Source organism: Haliaeetus albicilla, chromosome 9 (assembly GCF_947461875.1).
Source record: "Haliaeetus albicilla chromosome 9, bHalAlb1.1, whole genome shotgun sequence".
NCBI lineage: Eukaryota > Metazoa > Chordata > Aves > Accipitriformes > Accipitridae > Haliaeetus > Haliaeetus albicilla.
The window spans coordinates 32,911,501-32,931,784 of NC_091491.1; the positions used below are offsets into that span (position 1 = coordinate 32,911,501).

The window sequence follows — 20,284 nt, forward strand, 5'->3', positions numbered from 1 at the left end:
GAGGAGACGACATTCCTCAGTGAGGGATGCATGAGGCCAAAGAGCACTTCATTGCACCCTGTGCGCACAGCAGTATCATAACCTTGAGCTTGCAAAGCAGAGCCCAACAGCGCTACTAGAGGCAAGAGCTGCTCTGAGCTCTCACTGTTACTGTTCCAAAGCAAATAAGTCTAGAGCTAATGCATCTCCCAAGGAAAAGCCACACAGATTCCTCACTTGAATGTGGCTATTGATAGGTTGTTGGGATTTTTAATTCTTGTTTCTTTTAGAAAAATAATGCCAGACTTAGCCCTTTCTGAGAGACAGGCACTTTCTTGTTTCTATTGCTTTTGGGTTCTGGAGTTTTTCTCTTCTAGTTTTCACTGAGTGTAACAAAACGTTGCCTGAGCAGCACTCCGCATAGCTCCATGGACTCCAGTGGGATAGTGTGACATGATGTATCTGAAATGACTTTCCAAGGGCAGAGGCGTTAACCATATTGTTGCATCTGTGCTGTTCTTCAGAAGCAGAGCTGGGCGTTTATAGGAACAACGTAGCACGTTCTTGTTCGGATGCAGTCAACAGAAAGATATTTGAAAACAAACGATGCAACTCTTCCTTTTAAGTTATTGCCTGCAGATATTTGAAGCACAGCCCTTCTGGTTCCTTCTACCAGTGGTGAAGAAAAATTGCTTCAGTCTGAAACAACCTATACAAACAATGTGTCTTCCAGGCTCAAAACTGTTGTCGTCAGCCAGGACACGATATGGACACTGCCTTGCATGGAGAAAGTCCTCAGCCTCCTGCACAGCTATGTCACACCCTCAAAGAGACCTGTACCACCAGGGACTGTGCTAATGGGAGGGTTTCAGCTGAGCCACACTGACTGCCATCACATGATGTGCTGGGGACTACAGCTTTTTCTCAAAAGCAGCCAATGCTGGGGAAAACCTTAACGTAACCCTAGAAATGTCTCGGATACTGGTACTCTATCTGGAGTCTGGGTGCGCCAGGTTTGCCGTGATGGGGGAGACCTTGCAGACCGGTCTTGCGGGCTATGCGTAATCTTTGAGTCTCAGCTTACAACCCCCAAATGTTGCTCCTCTGCACTGCTTTGCCCATCCATCAGCCACTGGTACATGGGCCAGCCAGCCTTGTGCGGCTTTCCCTGCAGAAGTGGAGCTTGCCCGTTCTCTGGTGGGGTCTCCAAACCAGGGATGCAAGGCTGTGGTTACCCAAAGTCTGCTTGGATGGCCGCTGAAAGCAGAGATGGGGGGCATTTCCAGGAAATACTTGGATGGTGGGTAGAGTTAAGTTAGCCTGCTGCAGCAAGGCTGAGTCTGGCAGCTCCGCTCACCACACACAGGGATTACTGGACTGCATGAGCAAAATGTGTCCAAACTCCATTCTTTGCCTATGTGACGTGTTTAATGCATCCAGGCAATCTTGGTGAGAAGGTGTTTATTGGGTATGTTAATAAGAGATCTCTCAGGATTGTTACTGTCCAGTTTACACCTGTTAGAGCCATTGCAGGAATGGAAATTGGGCACTCTGCATCACGCTGCTTGGTTGCCTTTGAGAGACCAAGAACACAAAAAGGAATTGAGGAAACAGAGGAATAAAAGAAATTTAATATCTGCTACTAATGGGCTGCTTGTTCTGACACTTTGCCCTGAATGTAGCCTGCCTGAGACTTGACATTCTAGTTATATTCTGGGGGCCCAGTATGCTGCATCTCTCATCTTACAAGGAAGTGAGCGGAGCTCTGAAATATTTGGCGTCTTCTAAGCAAGGAGAAAAATGAGGTTTTGTTGAAAGCTTCAAGTTCAGACAGCAAGGTGGAAATCCGGTCTGTTACCTCTTGCAAGGGACAGAGAGAGCTTTTGGAAGCCAGTGGCAGAAAGCACCATGTAGCCTCAGTGCTGGCTTTCAGCAGTAACCTGGGGACTGGGGAAAGTGCTTCTTTTCAGAATTACCCTTCTGGTTTGTGCCCTGTCCTTAACCGTTTTCAACACACGTGTACATGACGGAGTTGACTCACCTATTTTATAGAGCAAAATGAGAGTGCTCTCCAAACACAAAATATTTAGTGTGGAATAATATAACAGTGAGGGCCAGAATTGATAATGACCTTTGATGCAGAAATTAATAGCTGGAGATGGAGGAACTAGCAGGGAAATAGAAGTAGTGTCTGAAAATGCTTGAACAGCAAGTTGAAAGAGCTGCCTTTTACAACTGGAGGGTCTGTAAAAGTGCTCAGCTGAAATGAAGGCTGCTCAGCCTGGCTCCCGGATCATCTCAACAAGGAACACTACCTTTTTGGTGCCTGAGTATCATCCATGTCTTACTGAAGTCTGAAGTATCTCTATTGCCAACTGGCTAATAGTCTTCAGCTTGCTGGAAGGGGATCATTTAAAGAGTGGTGCAGCCTCTTCCACACCAGAGATCGTGCTTGCTTAATATCAGGAGGTTTTTTGGGTCCAGCAGATTTCATCAGATGTCACTACATCACTTGCTGCCTCTCCACTATTAGGACACTTTCTAATTAGAAATAAGCTTAAATGCCCTGTGACTTTCAGAGCTCTGAGCTGCTGACTTATACTGCACAGATGTTCTGTGGGGCATAAGGGAGGGAGGCAGCGAAGGTATCTTGGGGATCAATCCTTTCCTGTTAAGAAGAAGGTTTGCCTTTCTGAAGCAATGTCCTTGATGAGTCTGTCATAGAGTGAGCTGGCGGTTCTCCCCGGACACCATCACTTGCAGAATTTACCTTGTCCTGCTGTGCTGATGAAGGGGTAAGGTGGCACTTGCAACTAAGGCAGAATTACAATTCTCCATTCATTCTCTGAGCATTTGTGCATTGAATGGTTTATCACAGACTGCATCCATCTCCAGAGCCCTCATGCCAGTGCTTTTGACTTTTCTGAAGAGCCTTCTGCTCTTTGTCCCTCTGCACTTTCTCACTGGCTTGATGAGCTTTTGATCTCTCTTATACATCTCAGCTGAAAATAGATTTTCCTTTCTGCTTTAAGAAATAATGCTGAATTGCTATTTCTACATTGGTGTTCTGTTACGAAGTTTAAAAAGGGAGTGGCTTCTGGTTTAAAATAAAAGAATTTTGTTGGCGATTTATAGATTATTTTCCTCTAGAATCCAAAATAGTTTGGAAGCTCAAAAAGGTTCCTGGCTTGAGTTTGGGCCTAGGACCATAGACATGATCACAGAAACAAGGGGTCAGTGACTGGCCATCTCACCTCCAGACCACCAAGGTCCTACTCAGGCACTTTCACGAGTGCTAGTCAGACATTGGGGTTCCTGCAGTACTCCTGAAAACGGGGTATTTTAAGGCCAGCCCCTCGTGCCCTGCTGGCCACACTCTAATCAAAGAGGTGGAATACCATCTGCTGTGTTTTAGATAGGAGATCTTTTCTTGCATGTGTATATCTGCCCGTTGTCACTCTTGCACCTAGTAACCTTTGAGTCAACTGGCTGATTTCAGCTCCCGGATGGGCTGTAGTTCTTTGAGCTCTATGAAAGAGGGACATCAGGTAGAGGAGGGAGATCCAAGCAGTTCCCTATGTATATGCAGAATATATTGTCCACATACATGTTCCCAGACACTAGAGAATCTATATGAGCAAAAGGCCTGGTGGTCTCAGTACGAGAAGATCTTCTCTTGAAGATCACAGTCAGTGATGAGGTCTGGTGTCGTTCCTTCCAGGGTTTGTACAACTTCCCAAGATTTTGTGCACTGGAAGAACAAGTCCTCAGATCAATTTACACTTTCCAATTTTGCAGATCCTTGATGAATGGTTTGGGCGGACAGTCATCTGCTCCTGCGTGAAGCTAAGCTACGACCATGCACAGAGTATGATTGAAAGCCCTGGGAAGGTGTTCTCACCTGAAGAACTACCGCCTGTCTCCCCTCAACACTCAATAGCTGAGATCCAGCAAGCTGTGCTGAACTTGCATCAAATCGCCCAGCACCTCCGCAAACAGCGCTTCATCGACGGTGCTCTGCGCTTAGACCAGGTGTGTAAGTCCAGACCCTGTAAGGGGCTTCTTCTCCACTGAAGCAATTTCACGTTGTACTCCCTAAGAATTTCCTCATCAGTCTAAAAACTTGAAGGGGAAGGTCAAGGCTGGAATAGAAAGGCAGGTTTATGTGCCAATGTATTCTTAAGAGCGGCATCAGATTATGTACCAAAAGCAGTAAGTAAAGTAGGATGAAAAGAGAAAAGTTCCTGTTTTTTAAGGAGTGGTCCATCTTTCAACATTTTTCAAAATCCTAAAACCCTGGTGGACTGCATAAGTAACTCATACAGTGAAAGAAATCATGACGGTGTCATTCATTATCAAGCAGTTCAGATAGCCTTAGTGCACATTTCACTGTGAAAGGCTCATCCTCCACATTTATTTCTGTGCTTGCAATACTCATGTTTTCCATAGCTTTCATAGCAGTTGTCTGCACAGGGAAAATGACTAAATGTTATCTAAGCTAATACATATAAGTGTTGGCTGTGTTTCAGAGAAAGAAATGCTAGTGAGGAGGTTTTCTGTCTGGGGTGATTTAAGTAATCTTGTACCAGTTGTGGTATGTGTCATTTCTATTTTACAAGTAGATCCAGATATTTTAGATTATGAGAGCAAAAATACTTTTTCATTTGAGGTTCAGCAGCTCTGAGGTGGCTTCTGACAGTTTTTGTGGATAGCAGGTTCCAGTAATTTATAGAACCCAATGGCCTTCCTGAGCAGGAGACAAAATAATCTCTTAATATAAGGAAGCTCTATTGTTTCATTTTGCAAAATGAGCATGAGTCAACATAAGGATATTGCTGAGAAAGAAGCTAGTGTACCAAGATGTGTAAACAGGACTATTGTATGTAAGAGGTGTGTTGTTAACCCTTCCATTTTACTCGGCACAGTAGCGTTGTCTCCAGTTGCAGGGAAGTCTAATTTTAGAGAACTCATTGCAGAGCAACAAGAGCAAGGAGTGTCTATAATCTGTGACCTTCCCCAACAGAGCACGTGGCTTAGTCTGGCGAAGCTGCTGTGAAGAGGAGGCAATGTGCTTTTCCCCATGTCTAAGATGGACAGGATGACACGTTTGTATCTTGAGTTTCAGTAGAGGAGATTGGGGTTATACTTTAGGATAAACTTTCTGGTGTAGGCATTGTGGTGTCTGAGGCTATTTTGCCTGCATCTGTTGTAGGAGGACTTGGAGGACTGGTTAGGCACACATAAGTGAGCCTGGAGCAAGGGCATTTGCACAAGGTCCCTCCTTGCTCAAAGGAAATAATCATTCTTCAAATTATATTCAAATAATTTTTGGAAATGTGACTCCCACTTTGAAATCATGCAGAGTTTTCTTAAACCTCTTTCGGAACAGAGGCTTCCCTCTTTGAGGTTTATCATACAATGGCTAATAAGCTGGGCTTTTGTTCCCAAGCACACTCTGAATGCTAGAGAAACATAAAAAAAACCCAGCCTTTGCACTTGATGAGCTAACTGGGAAGCCTTGGAGATGTCTGGGTTGGAACAACAGTCCACAGTGACTGGGAGCTGTGGCCCAACAAGGTCACTAGCTGCATTCCACAAGTCACGGTGTAGTCCTGAGCGGTCACCATATGTGCCTGAGTTGAGTACCTGTTCTCAAACTAACCCCAGGGAAAATATGTTTTAAAACAGCTGTGACATTTTCAATGGGAGGATTTGGCCAAGGAAGCATCCTGTTCCAGTAATACCCCATAAAAGATTAGCTGTGTTTTGTTTTGCTCTGTGCTGTTACAGAGGAGCTGTTAAAGAGAATGTATTGGAGCATCATTTGTGAGATCGGGGTTAAAAGCCACTGCTAAGGGCACCAGAGAGGGCTGATTCCTACTCAGACTGGTTCCTAACCAATGTGATAAACTGAGTTATATCTCACAAGTGGCACTTTATGCTGTGCAGAATCTCTCTCCCCTGGCAAGAGTGTCAGAGCGAAAGTAATGGTCTTTGAGAATGAAGTGTATTTTGGTTCAAGGGACACTTTCACCATACTTACTCTTTTCAAGTACTGCCTTGGTAGTCATATTTTGATAAACTACACCCTCTGTAGCACATGGATGAAGTGGTTACTGTAAGGCCTGAGTACAAACAGTATGTGAGGGATGGGTGTTTGGACATGGCCAGCGGTGTATGGCTGGAGAAAACAATCTGTACCTTTTAATAGGAGATGAGTCCCTCTGCCTTTGATCCCTCACTTCCCTGAGTTCCCATGGATGCAGTTGTGCACTGGGTCTGACTTCCAGCCCTGAGCAAGAGAGCAAGGGTGGGTCCAAATGGGAAACACACCTTTCTAATCGCTGGACCTCTCACTGATTTCCTGTTGAGTAATGTAAATCCTGAACAATGGAAGACAAACTCCAGCAGGAAACTAGGGGCAATGAATTATCAGATTCCAAATAAAAATGTGAGCAAAGGAAATGATCATCCCACAGTCTTAAGGGAGGGGGTAGCTGGGCATGGATGACTCCCATGCTTTTTTTTCCAAGGGATGTGAGCCCTCTTCCTATACATTGCATTATTTTTGAGAGCTTCTACCTTGGGATCACTCCTGATTGAACAGTGATGACTTTTTTTTCTTGCTTCTACCCTCCCATTTTTCAGTGTGACGTGCTCGTGTGCTTCCTGTTGGTATTAAGAAAATCAGGGGGAAGAATCTCCTGTCCTGCTTTGCCACTGGCTGTGGTGGCCTTGGGCTGCTGCTCTCCCTGTCTGCCTCAGTTTCCTCTTTGGAATGATATTGATCTCCCCCATAGTATCTGTGTAATTTAGGATTTATTCCCCAAAACTAACCATCTCTCAGATGAAGTCACTCATGGGTGTATCTTTATAATAGCAGAAATACTGGTTGGCCAGGGAACTTCTTGCACCTGACATAGGATGGCTCCAGTAAGATGCAGCAGTGTCAGGCTGGCTGTGCCATGGTGAGAAGAGTGTTTCCTGTTTGAATGTTGCTGCTGAATTTTTATGACCTAGTGTGAGAGTGGCATCTGCTTGCCCATGGTTTTATCTTTTAGCAGTAATTTTGGAAGCAGGAATCTCTGTAGCTGAACAGATGAAGAATATATTTTATTTTTTTAATAACTTGGGAATTACATATCTGGGTCACACAGAAGACCTTGAGACAAATTACAGAGGCAGCACATGGTCTTGAAAGCTTAGGATCTGTGGATTCTGTGTCAGTACATATGTGTCTCTTCGGGGCTGTGTAATTTTGATTTCCTACCGCAGTTCAATCCTGGCCATGGCAACCTACGTACCTGCCACTCTTCCCCCCCCGCCAGTTCCTTTCATGCCTCTGCAGAGGTCCGTAGGGGAATCTTGCTGCATTAGACCTTGGGTCTGAGGACCTTCTTTGCAACCAGACCCACACATCTGTCACTCTGTGGGATCTTGCTGTCCCCATAGGCCCCTTCTGGGGCTTTTTCCCTAGATTATGGTTTCCTGTGCTGCCTGCCAGCTTCCTAGCTCCAGAAAGCAGCTGAGCACTGAGTTTTAGAGGTTTAAAGTCTTTGCACCTTCAGCAGCTAAGGAGCTTATGAAACTTTGTCCACACAGACAGAGATTAATGTATTTCTTCCCCTTCTCATTTAGAGCTGTGGCTTTTAGATGTATAAGCAAGAGGTGCCTTGTACTGTGACTTTGAGAAAAAAATGTTCAGATATTTACAATACTGTGTTTCCCCCCTGCCTCTTTCCTGCCCAGGACCATGAAATGCCACCCCTGTGCTGTCCTCTCACAGCTCGTGGTGCACCCGCACTATAAATTGCAGCAGGGATCTGACCTGGTTTAAAAACCAAAGTGAGTACAACCCACAACTTTCCCTTTTTTTTCCTGGCCCAGTTACTTTGAAGGTGGATCACTTCCCCAAACCACAGCTTTTAGAAACACTAGCCAGAGAATCAGATAGAAACTTGCTTTCAACAAAAACCATCAAGTTTGCAGAAAAGCTCCTTAGCTCCAGCCTGCCTAGAGGAGACCTGCTGATAAATGGATCTCTTTTTGGCCTCAACAGTTTATAAATGAATCACGAGGACAGATGCCTACAAGAAGACAGGTTAAAAAGGATTTCTGTGAATATTTAAAATTAGAATACCCCAGGATGCTGATCTGTCTCTATGACAACTGTCTGTGAGCTGAGCAGTGGCTTTGTTGTGCTGGTGATTCTGCCTTTGCCAGCGCACTTATACCTGGGTGCTCAAAACGTTGGCATTGACCAAAGTTCATTGTGAGAAGAACCTAAAGTGCATTTGCATTAGACCAGTTAATGGCATTGAATTGTTTGCTAGAATAGCTTCTCTCTTTGTTTTCTGTGCAACAGACATTCAGCTTTGCAGGTGTTTGCAAAAAGGGAAGAAAAAAGGATAAAAATGGCAAAGATGGGAATGTTACGCAAATTTAAGGGTTGAATTGCTAGTGAAATGGTCTCACTTCTGCTTGTTCCCAGCCTGTGTGCTGTGCCACTGTCTCGTTGTCTGAGCAAGGGTTGTTTTTCCCTGTGGATCTCTATTGTTTTGAATAACTTAAAGATAGAAAATTTGTATTGTTGTAGCTCTGTACCACACTGGAGACCTTACCTTCGGTCCTGTCCCATGGCTGCTGGGAATAAGGAAACAAGTGATCTTTGACAATAGCTTTGTTTCATTAAGGTTGGTGGGACTCCTGAAGTATTAGAGTATTTCTGCTGCAGGAAACATAGGAAAACAAGCAAAAAGACTCCAAACACCAGAATGTGTTCAGAATACCAGCTCCAAAACACCCAGGTATGTGGCATACTGGGTATATTAACCAGCTCTGTATAGTTTTTGAAGCTCTCAGAACTGACTCTGCCTACTTGATGCAAACAGCTTTGAGAAGTTGACTCAAGCCATTCACACATGGAAAACAAGGAGGAAGGAGGACGCTGTACGTGCAGGATGTGACCCTGTATGTTGGGAAACTTCGTCTTTAGTTGTGGCTAATGGGATAGGACAGAAACACATAATTTTAGACAGTTGCTCCTGCTAATGCCATTTAATTGGAAATCTCAAGAGCCACAGATTAATTGCTATCACCATTAAAATATTCCAATATGAATGACTGCTGGAAATAATTATGGGAAATTGTTTTGTCATATTTCCTGCCTCATATCTGCATAGTAAGCATTCAGGTCTTTCCTTCTTGCTACGTGGAAGTAATAAATATTTCTACCCTGGTTAAACAGTCATTGTGCACAAAATGCAATATATTAATATACCAATGGAAGGCACTTTGGGTCGAAAGAACTGTTTAGATGGGACAGCAAAGGGCTATAATAATGTATAGACTTCAGTTAACTGAATGCACCTATGTTTTCCCTAATAGTATGATCTGAACTTATGTCTTAAAATGCTGTTGGGGCAGGAAGGCCATCCTGGCTTGAGTACTCCCTGGTGTGATGCTTAGGTTTTCTAGCCACAGCTGCTGTATGTCCTACCCCTGCACACTCTCAGTGCACGCACCTTTCTGGGGAGGAGTAAATGGTTTTGCTCCAACCCCTGACTCTTGGCTGCATCTCTCTGGGGAGCATTATTTGGTTGGGTTTTTGGCCAGTCTCAAAAAGGAAGTCCTGGTGCTTATCGCCTAGGCTGTGACATTGGTACCAAATTCATCTTGGATTTGGTTCTCTCAGGGTAGGCTGAGGTGTGTACCTGCTTTGGCACTTGCTTTGGCCCAAGAGAAAATCCAAAAGGCCCATTTATAAAATCCTGAAAACTGCCATGATACCTCCCTAAAGAGACCATTACAGCAACAGTGCACGCATGTGACAGCAGAGGCGGGGTAGGCTGTATGTATGGTGCTGTAAGATAAATGGAAATGCAGACTGACAAGGAGCTTTCACTATTCACTTCCTATCACAATTCCACCATTGTCTGCTCTTTCTCTTTGATGTCTGGTTAAAGAGACATCACTGATACCCAGAATGGGGACGGCAGGTGCTATACGATCATTATGGACAGTTGCTTATACTGTGTGATACATAAGGCAGCTGGGGGGATGTTGGATGTATTTGGAGATTAATTTCCTTTGGGGATTTTATGTCTTTTGCGTAGCCCCAGTTAATACGTCAAAATGAGCATCTAAGGCCACAGCTTTCTACTGGGGGATACTGCTCTTCCCCACAGGAGTAATCAAAATGCATTTGCAAAGGTGCATTAGGGAAGCAGGAACGATTTTCAAAATGTCTTTCCTGCAATACCACAGGGGAACATGGTACTTTGCAGGCAAATATGAAATGTCATCGTTGTCGTCAGGAACAGCTAACGGCTCAGGTCGGGCAGTTTGCACATGCACCGAGGATGCACGCAGGAAGGAAGCGTTGAGGGGTCGTGCTATGGGAGGGGGTCTGTGTTGGGTGAGTGTCTTTCTGCTTGCATGGAGATGTTTGCATTGCCAGTAGGTTTTAAAATATTTTGATTAAATTAGGATTTTGAGTGGAAAGCCCTCCGAATGTAATCTTTTGCCCTGGGATTTTAATGAAGTCCTCCCAGGGGTGTGACTAGGATTGATGTTGTCGCACATGTCCTGCCGTTCCCCGATCATTCTTTTAGAGCTGAGCAGCTGTGTCCCAGCAGGAGCAGGTGGTGAAGTGGTCGAGCTGGCTCCGGCAGGAGGGGGGAGTCGGACGCTGGAGCACAGGGCTCGGCTGTAGAGCATCGTGCTGGGAGCCACCGCAGCCAGATGTCTGGGCAAACACGGCTGGGAAGGAGCTCCCCACACAGTGGTGCTCTGGCATTAATTTACCATCAGTAATGCAAGAGTGGGTTATGACTTTATTCTTCCTGGAGTAAGTATTCCAGCCGCTAGCTCAGATATTCAAATTCTCCGGTCATGTATGAGTGTTTTTCTTCTAAACAAACACAGCTTAACCCTTGAGTTTTATTAAATCTACTATAGATCTGCAAGCTCAGAAACTTCTCAAAAAAAGGGGGGTCTTATGATTTAATTTTGAGATGCTGTTTGACACAGACAGCAACAGCTTCTTTCATCTGCCAGCCTCAGAGCAAATATCAGGGGGGAGGTTGGCTCCATCCTTCCAGGCGATGGGAACGGCACAAAGAGGTAAAGCTGCCTGAGCTCACGTGGTGAGTCAGTGGCAGAGCTGGCAGGACAGCCTTTTTCTGATTCCCAGGCCAAATCCAGCACCTTAGGCCAATGCTGACCATTCTCGTCCTCTCACGTTTATTACTGACAACTGTTGAATAAGAATTGGTGCTTTTTTGTTTCTGCTGTTTATTGCTGGCCCAGTTAAAGGCAGGGGGTTTTATCCCAGTTCCCCAGTAGGTACTTCTTACAGTACAGAGCAGAGAAACAAGCCACATCAGCATGAAGGGCTGACCTGTAGCTAGCACATCTCTGCAGCGTAGAAGCAACCAGTGTGTTTCACAAATGGTCTCTCTCCCCAGTCCTTTCAGTTCTCAGGCTTTGCTTACATGTGCCAGGACCAAGCCAGTGTGCTGCTATCCCATGGAAGTCTCTCTTGCTCGCACAGGACAGAGTTGCAGTGGGCAGTACTTCATCATACCTTCCAAATTGCTTGGCTTTTTTCTATCGATTGAATCCAGTTGGTGATCAGCTGTTGCAGAAGCGGGGTGAGCTGGCAGTCATCACATGCTGACCTGCAAGTAGGGTTGAAGGTGTTTGCAGGTACATGAAGCAGACATCTCTTGGTTTCCTGGATTAGCTGGATGCAGATGGGTCTTGCCCATGTTTGTGTGATAGGCAGCCTGGGGTCGCTTGCTCATAGGGACCTCAGACAGTGCCAAATAGTATCTCTAGGGGAAAGAGCGCATCTGTAGCACGTGGTGGCTTAGTGAGATGGAATGTGTCCCAAACATGAAGCTGATAGTTAAGGTGAAAAGAGGATTCACTTCTTGATCAAGCTGAGCAAGCTGCTCACTGGTATCTTTGAGGTTGGTAGGGAGAGAAGTAGTGGCTTCTGCTGGTTTTATTGAAAGAGGTTCAGGACGGAAAAACTGGTTCTCAATGAAGCAGAAACAAACTGGTTCTTCAGTGTCTCTGATGGCAAGACAGATAAAACCCAGGAAAACATGTGTTTGTGTAAAGGTGCATGCGGGGTGAGTGCTGGGAGGAAATTTTTATTTTACATTTTCTGCTGAGGAAACAATCCTTGTTCTGAGAGTCTTGCCCTCCAGTTGATGGTGTTTTTCTTCCCTGGAGATGAACAGACGTCATCAGAAAGTCTCTTCTTGTTTCAGATTCTGTTTATCACATATTTGAACAGAGACTTGACAAGGGGTTTTTTCAGGTATTAATTATAGCTGACTGCATGGCTAATCCATCATTCTCTTTAGATGGAGTCACTGGGTGTAGAGTGATGTAATTTCAAATGTGATCAGTCTGCCATAGTTGAAGATGTAGCAGCTCTTTGTCAGAGCCAGTTCTGTTTCACCTAACAGTAAATGGAAGAACGGCTAATTGTATAATGACAAAAGACAATGTCTGGAAGGAGATGAAAGATTCAGACTTTGCAATTCTATGATTTCTCATTTCATTTCCAAAGTGAGAGGGGAAAAAGTTCTTGATTTCCATGACCACAACTCATTTTATCAGGTGTCTCTGGGCATGATCACTCCAAGTCCTAGGATGTTTTATCTTTTCTCATCTGTAGCATACAAAGATGCTCAGAAAGCACCTGTGGTTTCCACAGCCCTCTGAAATGAGGCTATAAGAGTCTTAGCCAAGCTCCCAGCAGCTGAGCTGAGGACAGAGCTGATCTTGCCCCATCTGAGGAAGCCAGTGCCTGCTGAAGTCTGTTTCCGGGTTTATCTTTAAACATTCCAAGTCCAAGCCCACGTCTCCTGAAATTACATGCCCTGCTAAAGTTTGCAGTGATTCATTGGGAGTACATTTTGTTGAGCAACCTCTTGGTTTTGTTTTGAAAGCAAGTGGCTTTGAATCTGTCTTTAGTAACCTAGATCATTTATCTTGCCCTTCTCTACATCTTCTTATGGTAATAAGGAAGTTGTTCAAGCATACAAGCATAATTCAGAGTGTAGATTTCCCCTGAATACGTAATTATGTGAAATGGGAGTGTGAAGCATGAACATAGGTCCATGTTGCACTTGTTTCTGAGATTTGTCCATACTTGAGACCTCCTTGCCAAATGTGCTCCTTCTTTGTGCAGCGCTGTGTTCAGTTGTGGGAGACACTGTGATTCCCTGTTCCTTCCTGCTTCCATCTTAAGGTACAAATACCCATCTCTCCCCAAAGATACGTACTCACAAGTTGTTGCATTGTCAACGCCGTAAAACCTGACACAACTATTAAACTTCACCCTCTGAAGGGAATGCTTTCTCCACTTTGGATCTAGGCTGGTAGCAGATATTTTGCATTTGCTCTAATTAGTTACCAACCAAGCTGGTGACAGTCTGTTGCCCATCTGTGATGGGCTACCATTAAATTGATGGTCACTTGAAAACTAAGCAAGAGGCAGTGAGAAAGTAGCCACAAGAGTTTGTTGGACTAGAGTGGTTTGAGAGACTTCAGACATCTGGAAGAAACCAGCCATGCAAAATCACTATGAAGGGGGCTTTGTGGGCAATTCCTTTAACCGGACTTGAAAAACTTGTTTCTGTCACATAAATACAAACTAACCAAGCAGTCTCTATTGTTTGGTTTTTTTAAAAAAACAGTCTAGCCTGAATACAACAAAATTTAATTTGTGCCTGCCTTGACAACTGAAGTAAACTGGCCGTGTCATAGGTTTGATCCATCTGATCCTGCTGACCTTGGGGGACTGCAGAGCTGTAGCTTATTGCATGTCTCATGGCAAGGCTGAGATCAGCCCTCCGACTGAGAAATTCTCAGTCCCATGAATCAACAGGAGGTTTTGCATTAGCTTTAAGGCTGCAGTTTCACCTCAATTTCAAGGTCTCTGTTCTAATCTCAAGACTCTCCTTGTTTTTCTGAGAAGAAACTCCATCGATCCAGCTAGCACTTTACTTCTGATTAACATGTTAGAGTAGAACCTGACCCACAATACTAGGAAATAAAATGCTTAAATAGCTAAAATGGGATTTTTAAAAAAAATGCAATTTATTAAATTATTTCTCTGTCAGTGATGTGTTTAGCAGGTATAGAAGACCCAATGAACTAAAACAGGCTTTGGCATTTCGGAAAGTGAGTCATTTTTTCTGTTGCATCATGTATAAACTTTTCCCTTCTCATGGATGTATGGTTGAAATTACTTTGAGGTTTTGAATTTTCACTTCAGCTCTCTGTTTTTTATTATTTTCAAACATTACTGAAAGCAATGGTTGATAATCTCTAATACTGTGCTCACATTGCTTTGCTCTTTAGTTATTTTTTTTTAAATAAGCCAGTGGGCAACATATGGATGGTTAAATGAGCTGGGGAGTTACTGGTTTCTCATGTTTAGGTAGGAGTAAGAGGTAGGTGTATTGGTGGGTCCATAATGTGGTGCCAAGGGGTGCTGCTGTCAAATAACCTTTATGCAGGGGACCAACCTTGAAATCCTTGTGCAGCATAGTCATCTCTTTTCAAATTCTCAAGCATTTATACAGATTCCTTGAAATCAGTTTAAAGACCATGAGCATGGTGCTGTTGCAACCAGCTGAGATAGCAAACAGGTGTGTCTTTTCTGAAAAAAGTGCAAAACAGTATTAAAACCTCTGAGGTTCTCCATGCTGGAATAATGTTCTTGCTCAGTGTCCCAGGAGTTTTAAGATAAAGTGTAGAGCAGACAGTGAATACTGAGAGAGGCCAGATAGAAGTATGGTATCTAAATGGAGTTTCCATAGGTCAGGCCCAGCACAGAAGCCAGTTGGTCTCCACGTGCCAGGACCCACAAGATATTATACATGCTTCTTGGGATGAAGAAGTCCAGCAGATGGAGGTGTGTTAAACCTGTTCTTCTGTGCCCACTTTGTAGGCAGAAGCGGCTACTCCTCAGGGTAAACTTGATGACCTTCTTTTTTTTGAGTTCACAGCTTCCATCTGCAGCTGAGCACTGCAGGAAAGAGAGGACTTGTCCTAACCACCAAGCAGTTGGGCAAAGTAACATCATCTGGGCTTCATCCCTTCAGGAAAATTGCTGAAAGGCAGGCAGTTTCTGACTTCTTTGGGCTGGTGGGTTTCTTCCACAACTTTGGCTTGGTATGCTGCCATGCCTGGTTCATCCTTGCTCTTGCTGTTTTGTAGGTAGGTCTGTAGCTTGCTTTGGACCCAGCACTGAGGATCAGTGTTTTTGCTAGAAGTAGCCTTTGTAATAGTGGTAGCATAGCAATGGGTACAAAATACAATTCAAAGGAGGAAGACTTGCTGAATAGAGCTTAAACAGCCAAGAAATGGGTGACCCCACAGGCATTTCTCACAACCCTCATTAATTTTCATTTTGAAAGAGTAATGTCTGGGGAGGCATTTTTTTGTTTGTCTAAAATAAAAAAATCTTACCCTCCTTCATGGAGCTGCTGCCCCAAATGTTTTTAGAACTACTGTGTAGCTGCCCGGTCTACCTTGTCTCGTTAGAAGCTGGCTTGATCTTCAGTCTTGGCAGGTCCCATGACAGTCTATGAGATCTATTAGAAGGGTCCAAGGTGACTCTTTGGTACGAGAGAGTAGACATTTCACAGCTTGCTGAACGTCAACTGTGACAGTGTGGTGCCGGGAATATGCTGTGTCAAGGCTTGAGCTGCATTTATGGCGTCCTGGAAATGTAAATCTGGAAAGGGCTTTAGGAGATGATCCTTTCCTTTTCCTGGCAATAGCAGGAGCTCAGCTGGTAGTGGTCCTGTGCCATGTTTGTTGTTGCTTTGTCATGGAGCCTTTGTAGCTGTGTAGCCAGACCGAGTTCCTCTTGGGGTTGTCTCCATGGCTTTCACCCACCCAGCCATGCTGATACAAAGTGTGTGCTGTTGGGCCTGTCCCTCACGTGTCCCTGATTAGTCATTGCCTGGAATCTGAAACACTAAAGGCCTGCAGAAACCTTGCGAGGAGCTCGGCCGAGTGTGCCAAGGTCCTCTGGGGTAGAGTTCAGCAGCCTGAAGGACTCGCCTGATTACAGCAAGGTAGTCATGCAAAGTGACTCACACGAGATTATCTTTAATGTCATCGAGTGTTTTTTCTCATTATAGTTGACAAGACAACCTGCTGGCTGCTGTTGTAACGGGGTTTTACTTGATGTGGCTGCAATGTTGCATGGTGCAGAGAAATGCCGGGGTGCGAGATGCCCTCTAGTGCAGTCCAGGCAGCATAGCTGGTGGCATCGCCACCACGCTGGGGGCAAGTGGCACGCCTGGGTGATAACTGGAGTGGGCAAAGCCTAGCAGGAACCTTTGCTCTTCAGCTTTAAGTGGCAATTTCAGCCTTAGGTTGGGTTTATGGAAAGCAGCATGAGGTTTGGTTTAGGGAAGAAAAAAAAATAGTCCTTTCAAAAAGCAATTTGTTCCTGCTTTCTGTGAGCAAGGCTTCCAAATGGACTCGGTCAGTTCTGCAGTACGATCAACAGGACTGGAAAAAAATACCAAGTGAAGTAACACAGTGGCTGTGGTAAACATGAACTGAGGCCTTGGAAGTAGCTAATGGCATACCACAAAAGAGTCTCCTTTCACCCACCATGGGCCATGCCAGCAGCAAGTGCTGCCAGTGCTGGCGTCTAGCAGAGGAAAGCATCATTTGGCTCCCTTTTGGATTTCATTACTCTTCCTGCACTCCCTCCTGCTCACAGCAAAAGCCTTTCCAGTTGTAAAGAAGTGAATTAACTCCCTTCGTGTCAGTGATGGATGAGGCGCTTTCTCCCCCTTCAAAGAGGCGAGCCATGCTGGTGAATGCGGGCCAGCGGAGTTGAAAAGTCCAAGCGGAACAGGAGAGCCCGTGGGGTGACCCAGCTGTCAGGCAGGACACCCTGGGGACAGCTCCCACCCGGTGCCCAGCAAGTGGGGAACAAAAGCCACTCTTAGCACGCTCGCCCGGCGTCAAGGCTCGTTTTTGGGGGGGTTTTTTTTGTCCTGCTTTCTATGGACTTGGGCACATCCCTTAACACACAGCAGCCGTTTGTGCGGGGTTCACGGTGCCTCAAAGGCTTTCAGAGGGTGCTTCTCCGCCCTGCACAAAGAAGGGTTAGCACGCCGGTACTTGGGAGATCTCCTTTCAGGCGTCCATGGCTAATCATATTAAAGGTGACCTCGTGGGCAGCGCTTTCCATTGTTGCCATATGTTTTGTCCAGTGCTTGAGTGATGTTGTGCATTGGAATGTATTCATGCATCTCCTAATTTAATCACCAGGCTTAATCCCCTCTCCTGTTCGACACCCTTAGAATTTACTGGCTCCTTTCTAGCCTCCCGTGCATTGTCTGGGTCTCCTTCACAAACTAATACTGATGTGTGGAGATATTTTTATTTATTTACTTACTTTCAGAGTGTATTTTAAAAAAATAATCTCAACAACAAACCCAGCAACCTCTCCAAAGGGTGAGCAAGCACAGTGGATGCTCTAGGAGGCTGATCCTTTGTCCCTGTGATCTTTTTCTTCCAGCTTTTCCATAGAGAAATTAAGGATTAGGCTTATGGGTTTAAAAAAACAAAACTAAATACTAGAAATGGAAAAATTACTGAGAAAGTGGTGTGTCTCCTTTTAATATTGTTGGAATAAATAACTAATTTTAAGAACTTGACTGTCTCTGTAAAATATGGTATTGGTTTCTGCCTTTAGAACTTACCGCTTTAGTATGGACACGTCCAGTTCCAGGACTGACTGGACAAAATTAACCCAACAAAGCCCCAAGTCCATCAGGCTGGGAAACTGGAAAGTCTGATTTATGCAAAACTACTGCAAAAAACAGAGAGCTATGCAAGACTTGCCATGCTCCCCAGAAGCCAGGCATTTCTAGGGAGCAGTGCTTTACAGACTGTCTTTTAAGGATGATTTCTAAAGATTTTTCTAAGACTTCCCTGCCCCAGCCAACTCTGCCATGTGGAGGGGTATGTTAAAAATGGGAATTAGAGATTCAGTTGTGTTGTGACTTGCTTTAGGAGGGGATGGGGTCAGTCCCAGCAAGGGAAAGCAGTGATGAGATTTTAGGATGATACACGATCAGGTTGCCAGTATACTGAACTCCCCCAGGGGCAGGAAACCTTTTAATTTCCTTACACTTGCTGAGACAGATTGTTAAATAAATACCTCATGCTTTGGTTCGGCTCTTAGATTCTCCTTCTCCGCATACAGCATGCTGGTACCCACAACTCTAAACAGTGGACTACATCCCGGATGTCTTTGAAACCTTAAACATAGCTTGTACCAATTTAACTGAATTACAGCTTTGAGTTTCCCTCTGTGTGTATGTCTCTGTGTGTGCATGCACACACGAGTTTCTTGCAGCTGAGTTCTCGCACATGAGCTTGCTGATCTTCTGTGACTATGTGTTATGGTTTGGTTTTGATAGGAGGAAGGAGGAATGACGTAAAAGATTGCAGATTTGTGACTGGATTTAAAAATAGTTTTAAAATATTATGTATCTTCATTTTGAAGAAATGCAATACTGCTTGGAAACCACAACTACTGAACATAAACCATGTTGAGCCCCTTACATATGTTAAATAACAGTGTGGAACAGAGGGTTATAAACAGCCTCCTGTGCATTAATGCTGGAAGACGATCAGTGATCCTACCCCCTGTGCTCCAACCCAGGGATCAACAGCAGTGTCACGGGCTCTGACATCAACTTGGCCCTACAAAGGTACTTTACATTTTACACTGCACCTTTTCAGAGTGAACCTTGCCAGAGCCCTTTCTGAAGCATCTGCATGCAGAAATTGCTTCCCCGCTGAAGCGCAGCCGTGTCGGAGTTGGTGGAAGACGGCTGGCCGTGGGTTAGCTGGAGGGCAGGGTGCCCGTCCCACTGCCAGCAGGCTCTGGGCTCGCTGGGACAAGTCGCCTGGCTCCCGTCCACTCCTGCTTCCTTCTTTCCCTGTGACAGAGGAGCTGCAAGGTCCCTAGGAAAATGTGAGTGGGAGCAGGTCGCTGCCAGAGGAATTCAATGGAGCCACAGCCAGCCCCTTCCCAGGGGAGCCCAGCAGTTATGCTAACAGCAGCAGTTCTTGCTGTCCATGGGAACGGGCAGGGATGTCCTTGGAAAGCTTTGGATCTCCTGCTCGTGCATCGAGCAACCGTGCTTAGACACATTACGAGATTCAGTTAAGGGAGAGGAGGTCGTGGCACACAGCCCGCCTCTGCCTGGGGAGGAGGGACCTGGCACTGCCATGGTGGGATGCTGCGCGGCGTTTTATGGCATGCGGCGTTTTATGGCATGCGGCGTGTGGAGAAGATGCTCTGCAGAAGATAGTGGGCTGAATGTGTATGGCAGGAGATCCTTTCCCATCCCATGCTGTTAACCGTGTCGGGGGAAGAAGGTTTGGCCAAGGACACAACACAGCTGCCTGTTGCCTGCAGTCCTGGCAGGTTATAACAAGCTGTGAGAGAGTCCAGATCATCTCCAGAGAACGACTCAAGCAAAGCTTGAGTCAGCAGTGCTAGGGCTGGACTTCAGGACTGCCAGGTATTTCACAGCAGCACCCCAAAGGATGGGGGAGAATGGTGTGACTGTCAAACTGAGATCAGCATGGTGTGATCAGGGTATTCTGCATCTTCATAGTCCCAGCTCCAGTTTAACGGCCTGCAGATATAACTAAACCTAGAAATACTGTTGTGATCTCTCTTGTTACCTGGCAGACCTCTTATCATTTCGGCACAGGAGCTGTTCATATTTTAATAGGTTTATCTCTTGTATGGAGGGTATTACAAGCTTTCATCTGTCTTCCAGTGCAACTCTACGGAAATCCCTCCAGGCATGAGGTAGTACCTGGGCACTGAATTAATCTGTGCTCCTGGGTTCTCACAGCTCCATTAGTGGCTTAACAGGGGAAGCAATTAGCATTAACAAACTTAAGAAAATAGGATTTGCTGTGTTTGATCTGCCCTCAGCTCTTTGTATCCTCCCAACAGCAATGACAAAGACTGGACACATTACGGGAAGACACAAAATAGTCATAGGGAAGACACAAAATAGGCTGATTTGTAAAATGTGTATCAGCATCCTCCAAGGCTCGTGGAGGTGGGGGGAAAGTTGTGCTATAGTCAAGTGCAATAAAAGACACCAAACCATATTTCTTCCTGCCACATGCACAGACACATCTGCACCCACAGCTCTTACCTTGCCTTTCCCTGTGACTTGAGCCATTTGAAGACAGCATGGTGTCCCATCCT

At 45.1% G+C, this 20,284-nt stretch overlaps 1 protein-coding gene across 3 annotated transcripts in view; it reads left to right on the forward strand.

Annotated features, from left to right (window-relative positions):
* Positions 1-20,284, forward strand: part of DIS3L2 (DIS3 like 3'-5' exoribonuclease 2) — a 197,026-nt gene that overhangs the window by 127,286 nt on the left and 49,456 nt on the right. For all 3 annotated transcript variants that reach the window (XM_069792502.1, XM_069792503.1, XM_069792504.1), the window contains one exon: positions 3,778-4,011. In XM_069792502.1, the coding sequence (XP_069648603.1) occupies positions 3,778-4,011 (234 nt within the window). The remainder of the gene's footprint in view (positions 1-3,777; positions 4,012-20,284) is intronic.